The 8,833-nt window shown below is 41.1% G+C and overlaps 1 protein-coding gene across 1 annotated transcript in view; it reads right to left on the reverse strand.

The window, feature by feature from the left end:
* The window catches only part of abcb4 (ATP-binding cassette, sub-family B (MDR/TAP), member 4), a 30,967-nt gene extending 24,028 nt beyond the window's left edge, over positions 1-6,939 (reverse strand). The window contains exons 1-7 of the mRNA XM_049583846.1: positions 6,574-6,939; positions 6,369-6,438; positions 2,932-3,091; positions 2,780-2,828; positions 2,322-2,513; positions 1,665-1,836; positions 314-438 (exon numbers count right to left, since the gene is read on the reverse strand). Coding sequence (XP_049439803.1) covers positions 314-438; positions 1,665-1,836; positions 2,322-2,513; positions 2,780-2,828; positions 2,932-3,091; positions 6,369-6,438; positions 6,574-6,638 — 833 coding nt within the window. The 5' untranslated portion in view covers positions 6,639-6,939. The remainder of the gene's footprint in view (positions 1-313; positions 439-1,664; positions 1,837-2,321; positions 2,514-2,779; positions 2,829-2,931; positions 3,092-6,368; positions 6,439-6,573) is intronic.
* Positions 6,940-8,833: the final 1,894 nt, after the last annotated feature.

The following is an 8,833-nucleotide window of genomic DNA, read 5'->3' on the forward strand; positions in this document are numbered from 1 at the left end:
TCTACATGTACACACTGTTGACCTGCAAATCGGCAAAAATTCCAGTATTGTGCATCCCTATTTGGTTTTTAATGTCCCTGGTTTCAGCATCTGTCTTTTGTAAAACCCACTGTATTCCATATTTTTGTATAAAACATGCTATACAAATAGTTTTATTATTATTATTATAATCACAGATCTGCAAATGAAAAATAACTCAAACACTCAATATTTATTTTGAGAGAATCAGTGTCATTATATCCATCTGACAGTAAGCTGAAAATCAGCAGTGGACCACCTATACCTTTACATACAGTACATAAACATACTGCACCTGGCGATTTCTTTTTCCTGACCATTGAAGGCAAACACTGTCCTGATAGCAGAGAGCACCTCCTCTGCCACAGCACCAGCTTTGGCATATGCAGTCTGCTCTTTAGAAGTGAAAGTCGCCAGCACCTGTTTTGACCAAAAAACATAATGTTACTAAGAATACCTGTGAGGGGGTAAGAGAAAGGTGGAAAGGTGGACAAAGAGCTGGTGTATGAAGAGAACTGGATACAACGTTGGAGCCGGGACCCCGTTGATTCCTATGAAAGTTGCTCAGTGACACATGGAGCAAAAATAGTTCCACTTTCCATTTATCCAGTCGTATGATCAATTCTTCCCAAACACATGTATTTTGACTAAAAACCTTTCTTTTGGAGTCTGGCTTTGAGCACAGACAAGTTTAACTTTAGCCAACCACCTGCTGAAGAGGTTTGTATGCTGAACTTTTCTTTTATACCCCAATTAGTGCGTGTACACGTGTTCTTTAAACACGGGTAAACCTGCTAAAAACAGGCAATGGACTCCATTCCCAGTAGACCGGAGCTGTGTACATAGCACTGCAGCAGATGAGTCTGCCTTTCTGTGTTTGTGGGGGTTTTTTGGTGTCACGCTCGACATCCACGCAGCATAGAGGCCTGCGAAAACTTCATGGTGGTTACTTCTTTATCTCTTACTTACTCAGTCTCCGTTTCAAACTCAGTGCAGAGTAATTTGGACCAATGTTTGAGCGCTGCTTGGGCGGAGATGGACAGTATTTTGTGGTGACGCATCATTGAATCTCGCCAGTAAAAAAATCTGCGTGTTCATCGTATTTCCATCAATGCCGATATGAGCCGGAGCCGATAAATCCATGTGTGAATAGTGGTTGTAGCCTTTGCCATTACATTCAAAAAGCCAGATGTTAGCAGGTGTTGACGGGTTTGTTGTGCGGTGAAAAGGGGGCTTTAGACTGGTAAGTAAAATCCAACGTTGGCTATATAGCTAAATGAATCTTCGGTGTAAGTAATGACAACACAAACAATACTGGAAACATTCCAAATGGCGGCAGTATATGATTTTGGTAGAGCTGTTATCTTGCTACTGTGGTCTTGCTAAAACTGAGCTCAGCAGGTTGTAACTTAAGCTACAGGCTGATGTCACACATGAATATTTCGACCGGCTCTCAGAGTTTCAGCAGCTTATTCAAAAATTGTGCGTATTCTTGCCCTGCTGTTAGTAGTTAGCTTTTTTTTTAATATGACTGATGACTAAATTTAGATTTCATGGACCCAGAGGCAAAGCAGTGAAATGCTGACCCCCATTTCTTTCCTACACATTGCACCTGTAAAAGAGAGGAAGAAGATGGAGAGACTCACCTTTGAGAAAAGTGCAGCTGAAATGCCCAGCAAAGGGCTCACAGCCAGGATGACCAGAGTGAGTTTCCAGCCTTTGATGAAGCCGATGATGAAGGATGACAATAAGCTGGCGATAGCATAGACAAGCTTCCCAGCCTTGTCGCCAATACCCTCTTGGATCTTGTAGATATCACTGCACACACAAATAAAAACACCAATGATCTTCAGAGTACTGCAACATGTATCTATCTATCTGTTAGGGGTATTTTTCAGTTACAATGACCCAAATGGGGAATCAGTTATTTGAGAAAATAGTAAATGGACTGCACTTGTACAGCACCTTTCTCTTCCGACTACTCAAGGTGCTTTTACACTATGAGTCACATTCACTCATTCAACCACTGGTGGCCAAAGCTGCCATACAAGGTGCTACGTGCTACTCAGTAACCATTCACACGCTCTCACACACTGATAGAACTGCTATCAGGAGCAATTTGGGGCTTGCCCAAGGACACTTCGACATGCGGACTGGAGGAGCCTGGGATCGGACTGCCAATCTCGATTCCTCTGAGCCACAGCCACCCAAAAAATGATCAGCAAATTTTGAATCAATAATTGGTCGCAGCTCTACTTTACACCTGCACATAAAATAGAGTGTGTGGCTTGTCTGTTACCCACTCTGTGAGACGTGTGTTGAGCTCTCCCGTTTCAGTGACATCAAACCAGCCGATGTCCTGCTGCATGATGCGGTGGAAGAACAACTTGCGGATGTGTGAGGCCTGCCGCCCGGCCGACAGGCTCCAGAAGGCCACCTGCCCGTAGGCTGCAATCAGTACCACAAAACCCAGGATGGAGTAGTAGATGGCAAACCTGGAAGGAGAAGGAGAGAAGTGTTGTGACACAAAGGACTTCAAAAGTTCTCGAATGTGTCTAATAAGGATGCAAGTAACAAGAAATTGCAATTTATGCTATTTTATATCTAATCCCTGCAAGCTCCCTGATCTTCCTGCATTTATGAAACTCTCAACAAACTAAAAAAAAACAAACAATCATCAACGTTACATTCAGTATTTTGGAGATATTTTCACTCGATAACGACAGCTTGCTCTGTTGATGCGGATCATGTAAAGTCTTACCTCGTCATATCCTCCTGTAAGGTGCTGTTTCTTGGTGGGATGGTGATATCTGATGACACACGGTAAAAAAAGACAGTGATATAGGTGTTACTGCATATTAATTATTTATTTCAGTTACTTATGTGTGCCGATGTCTGTAACTGAAAACTCACTGAGGTGGCTGGTGTTCATGTGGCTCATCGCGTCCTGTACAAAGCTGTCCGTCATGTCCCCAAACACGACACACATGAGAGGAAGCACCACACCGTGCACCATGGCCAGCAGTGTCCCAGCCAAGATCAACGCAATGTCCACTCCGCTTGCAAACCTGAACTACACTCAGGTAAAAGAGACAGTGCGGACAGACCAAAGACAGAACAGCAGATATCAGTATCTGTATGTTGTGGATGCACCTGATTATTTGCTGGAGGTTAAGAATTTTGAATTACACAATCAGAGCGAGGGAAAGACTTTTAACTCTAAGCAGCTATTATATTCTCACAGCGGGGGACAGGTGGGGTCAAACAACAGCAGGATGTTCCACACTCCCATCCTCTCTCCCAGCCTCCTCCTCTTACTTCATACACTCACACAAACCTTGACACACACGCAACTTGCTGTTATGACTGTAAGATTAAACCACCAAAGGCTGTAGCCACTGAGCATGCACAGCTTTACAGAATACTATGTTAAATAATTTAAAGCTGCTCCCGTCTTCATATGTGACACACGCAGCGCAACATCCATGACTGACACTTTACACCTAATACACTTGCGAGCACTGTTGTTGGTCACTGGGTGAGTGTGTGGGTCTTGTATGGTTCTTTAAAAGTTCTCTATTGGTTCTTTTCCCAGTAAACTAAACTAAGCTGAAGAACCAGTAGAGAGCATTAAGCCCCTGTATGGTTCTTTAGAGGTTCTCTATTGGTTCTTACTAAACTAAACTACGGAACTAATAGAGAACTTTTTTTTAAGTCTGAATATGGTTCTTTATAGGTTCTCTGTTGGTTATTTCCCCCAGCAAACTAAACTAAACTGAGCTATTTATTCTGCTGGACCTGGGTAACGAATTTCATTCCCTCATGTTTTTAACATGTTTGAGTAAACATAAAATAAAATAAACTGAACCTTGAACTTTAAACCTTGAGGAACCTTTTATTTAGGCCCTGTATGGTTCTTTAGAGGATCTCTATTGGTTCTTTTCCGCAATACACAAAACTAACAAAACTAAAATAAAATAAAGAACCAATAAAGAATCTTTTTAAAGGCCCTGTATGTTTCTTTAGAGGTTCTCTATTACTTCTTTCCCCAGTAAACTATACAAAACTAAGCTGAAGAACCAGCAGAGAATATTTTAAGCCCCAATATGGCTCTTTAGAGGATCTACTGGTTCTTTCCCCAGTAAACTAAGCTAAATTAATCTAAGCTACACAAAACTAAGCTAAACTAAGCTAAACTACACTAAACTAAGGAACCAATAGAGAACCTAATTAAGCCACTGTATGGTTCGTTAGAGGTTCTCCGTTGGTTATTTCCCCAATAAACTACATTTAGCTTGAGTACCAGTAAAGAACATTTTAAAACCCCTAAGGTTCTTCAGAGGATCGCTACTGTTTTTTCCCTCAGTAAACTAAACTAAATGTCACTAAACTAAAGTAAGATAAACTAAGGAACCAATAGAGAACCTTTTATTAAGACCCTGCATGGTTCTTTAGAGGTTCTCTACTGGTTCTTTCCCCACTAAATTAAATTAATCTGAAGAACCAGTAGAGAACATTTTAAGCCCCTGTAAGGTTCTTTAGATGTTCTCTACTAGTTCTTTCCCTCGTAAGCTAAACTAAACTAAACTAAACTAAACTAAAGAACCAATAGAGAACCTTTATTAAGCCCCTGTAAGGTTCTTTAGATGTTCTCTACTAGTTCTTTCCCTCGTAAACTAAACTAAACTAAACTAAAGAACCAATAGAGAACCTTTATTAAGACCCTGTAAGGTTCTTTAGATGTTCTCTACTAGTTCTTTCCCTCGTAAACTAAACTAAACTAAACTAAACTAAACTAAACTAAACTAAACTAAGGAACCAATAGAGAACCTTTATTAAGACCCTGTATGGTTCTTAAGATGTTCTTTATTGGTTCTTTCCCCACTAAATTAAACTAAACTAAACTAAACTAAACTAAGGAACCAATAGAGAACCTTTATTAAGACCCTGCATGGTTCTTTAGAGGTTCTCTACTGGTTCTTTCCCCACTAAATTAAATTAATCTGAAGAACCAGTAGAGAACATTTTAAGCCCCTGTAAGGTTCTTTAGATGTTCTCTACTAGTTCTTTCCCTCATAAACTAAACTAAACTAAACTAAGGAACCAATAGAGAACCTTTATTAAGACCCTGTATGGTTCTTAAGATGCTCTTTATTGGTTCTTTCCCCACTAAATTAAACTAAACTAAACTAAGCTAAACTAAACTAAACTAAGGAACCAATAGAGAACCTTTATTAAGACCCTACATGGTTCTTTAGAGGTTCTCTACTAGTTCTTTCCCCACTAAATTAAATTAATCTGAAGAACCAGTAGAGAACATTTTAAGCCCCTGTAAGGTTCTTTAGATGTTCTCTACTGGTTCTTTCCCTCATAAACTAAACTAAACTAAACTAAACTAAGGAACCAATAGAGAACCTTTATTAAGACCCTGTATGGTTCTTAAGATGCTCTTTATTGGTTCTTTCCCCACTAAATTAAACTAAACTAAACTAAGCTAAACTAAACTAAACTAAGGAACCAATAGAGAACCTTTATTAAGACCCTGCATGGTTCTTTAGAGGTTCTCTACTAGTTCTTTCCCCACTAAATTAAATTAATCTGAAGAACCAGTAGAGAACATTTTAAGCCCCTGTAAGGTTCTTTAGATGTTCTCTACTAGTTCTTTCCCTCGTAAACTAAACTAAACTAAACTAAGAAACCTTTTGTTAAGGCCTCGCATGTTTCTTTAGAGGCTCTCTACTGGTTCCTCCCCCAGTAAACTAAGCTGAAGAACCAGCAGAGAAAGAATATTTTAAGCCTCTAAATTGTTCTTTAGAGGTTCCTCGCTGGCTCCTCAGCTTAGTTTAGGTGAGTTTACTGGAGAAAAAATAGAAACACGACTTTCAAAGAGCCTACAAACAGTGCACTTCCACAGGATGACACATTAAAGGAGTGGCTCTCAACCAGGTTTATATTGAATTCCTCAGTAAGCATTTAGTGCAGGATTCTTAACCTTTACACCAATAGGTTATCTCACAAGAAATGATTAATAATCGTTCATATTATAAGTAAAAGTGTCATTTAAAAAACATATTGACGACTCCATGATATCATAACATTTTGAAACAGCTATAATACTAAACATCAGCATGAATTGACGAAGGTGTTGTAGCCTATAGCACCTTTAAAGAATGGGTACCAAATAACACCACAACAGGTTCCTTGTTACAACCAGCCAAAGAACCACTTTCGGGTACCATTTTTGTTTTAAGTGAAAACAGTTGAAAGAATGAGAAAAAATTAAACTACATAAACTGCTTCAAACCCCTAATTCAAGAGAGAGATGAGAGCGTGATGGTGACTGAGCTTACCACATCAATGGGGCCAACCATGGGCTCCTTTGCCTCTTTTTCTTTCTCCTTTCCATCCGTCTTGCTATCACTGGAGGATATAAAAATGATGCATGAATATAAAGTCTAATTGCTTTTTTTTTCACCTGTCAGTGTTTAGGCTGTGTGATATTTTTTTTAAATCTACTGAACTTGGTTAAAATAAGAGAATTTAAAGAGAGTTTACCTTATACCTCCGTTTTGTTCCTGTTTGCCGGCGTCCAGCATTTCCATCTCGTCCTTCGCCTCCATGTTTGGGTCCTGTCAGTAAATGTCTCCGGCTAAACAAATTATATTATCCTCTGTGAGATTAAAAAAAAAAAAATAAAAATCAAATAACCGAAGAGCAGCCTCAGGATTCAGAGCTCACTGGCTCAGACTGAGGTTCATTATAAACTGTAAGTCTAAGATTAAACTGTGTGATGAAAAACACTCGTGGAGGTTAGAGGATAAAAGTGGGATAAAATATTAAATAAAATAAAACAGCAGGGAGGCTGTGCCACTGTTACACCACCGACCCCTCTCTGTCCTCCGGTCTATTTTTGACAGAAGCAATGATCACACACGCGCTTGCTTAGCCCTTCCTTCTCCTCCCCTGTCCCCTCCTCCTCTTCCTCCTCCCTGTCCCCTCCTCACGTGTCTTTATCTCCGCCGTACTCTACTCTATCAGAGGACAACCCTCGGGGGTTAACGAAAGCGCTGACTCTTGTCACCTGCAGAGAGTTGAAATGCACATTTGACTTGTTGATGTCTCACTCGTGGCTCTTTCTTCCTCCTGCTTGTGTCCGCTGAACGGTGCTTCACATCGGTTAAAGTCTGTCAACAACAGCCAGGGGCGTGCCCGGGAGTGCAGATGTCTATTTTCCTGTCATTTACTCTATGTTTCACCTCACCCAAGTCAAAGAAAGTGTCCGCAATTACATAACTACATTTAAGATCGCTCTCGTGGTAAGAAGTACACGAGATGATCGACACCAATAATGTTAAAGGGGTACTTCACTCATTTTCATCATTCATACATTTTGCTCATATGACTGTCTAAAAATATTAGTAAAAATGTACGTCTCCCAAATCCAAAAACTAGAGTGCCAAAACTCAAATCTGTGATGTCAAAGGGCGGTGGTTTTCAAACTTTTTGTGCTCAGGCCAAGTCAAAATCTCAAAGCACACCTGTATTTGTGTCTGTGCTCAATAGCTCCCAGGTTGCCAAAAGGATATGGCCTAGAACTGGCCTGAACTTGGATGAAATTAGCCGGGCCGTCTCCAGTTGCCCAACTCGGCTGAGACTCAGTATGAATGAAGCCCCAGAATTGGGCCAAATCAGCTGGCACGATTCTGGCGGCACACACTGCCATCACTAGGCCGTTATCAAAAATGACCTGGCCCAGCATCGGCCCAAAGTCGGCATCCTGAATGAAATTAGCCGGCCGTATCCAGGTGCCTGACGACTGAGACTCAGAATGACGCCCCAGAATCGGGCCAAATCAGCTGGCGATTCCGGCTGCCATCATTGGGCTTTTATAACGTGTGTTATCACTCTAATCACGACATAAAACAATAAAAAATAGGAAAAATAAGAGAGGTGGCTTTTGTGCAAACAATGAGGCTTTTCTTTCAGTGATAGGTCTTCGCTGGTGCTTTGTTTTAATTTGCTCCGTACAGTAAAACGATCTATATACACTCACCGGCCACTTCATTAGGTACACCTGTTCAACTGCTTGTTAACGCAAATAGCTAATTGGCCAATCACTTGGCAGCAACTCAGTGCATTTAGGCATGTAGACACGGACGACCTGCTGAAGATCAAACTGAGCATCAGAATGGGGAAGAAAGGTGATTTAAGTGACTTTGAACGTGGCATGGACACACAGCCATCTCTAGGGTTTACAGAGGATGGTCCGATAAAGAGACAATATCCAGTGAGCAGCAGTTCTCTGGGTGAAAATGCCTTGTTGATGCCAGAGGTCAAAGGAGAATGGCCAGACTGGTTCAAGATGATAGAAAGGCAACAGGAACTCAAATAACCACTGGTTACAGCCAAGGTCTGTAGAAGAGCATCTCTGAACCAACAACACCTCGTCCAACCTTGAAGCAGATGGGCTACAGCAGCAGAAGACCACACCAGGTGCCACTCCTGTCAGCTAACAACAGGAAACTGAGGCTACAGTTCACACAGGCTCACCAAAACTGGACAATAGAAGATTGGAAAAACGTTGCCTGGTCTGATGAGTCTGGATTTCTGCTGCCACATTCAGATGATAGGGTCAGAATTTGGTGTAAACATGAAAGCATGGATCCATCCTGCCTTGTATCAACAGTTCAGGCTGGTAGTGGTGGTGTAATGGTGTGGGGGAGATTGTCTTGGCACACTTTGGGCCCCTTAGTACCAACTGAGCATGGTTTAAACACCACATCCTACCTGAGTATTGTTGCTGACCATGTCCATC

This window comes from Epinephelus fuscoguttatus, linkage group LG8 (assembly GCF_011397635.1).
Source record: "Epinephelus fuscoguttatus linkage group LG8, E.fuscoguttatus.final_Chr_v1".
Classification (NCBI taxonomy): Eukaryota; Metazoa; Chordata; class Actinopteri; order Perciformes; family Serranidae; genus Epinephelus; species Epinephelus fuscoguttatus.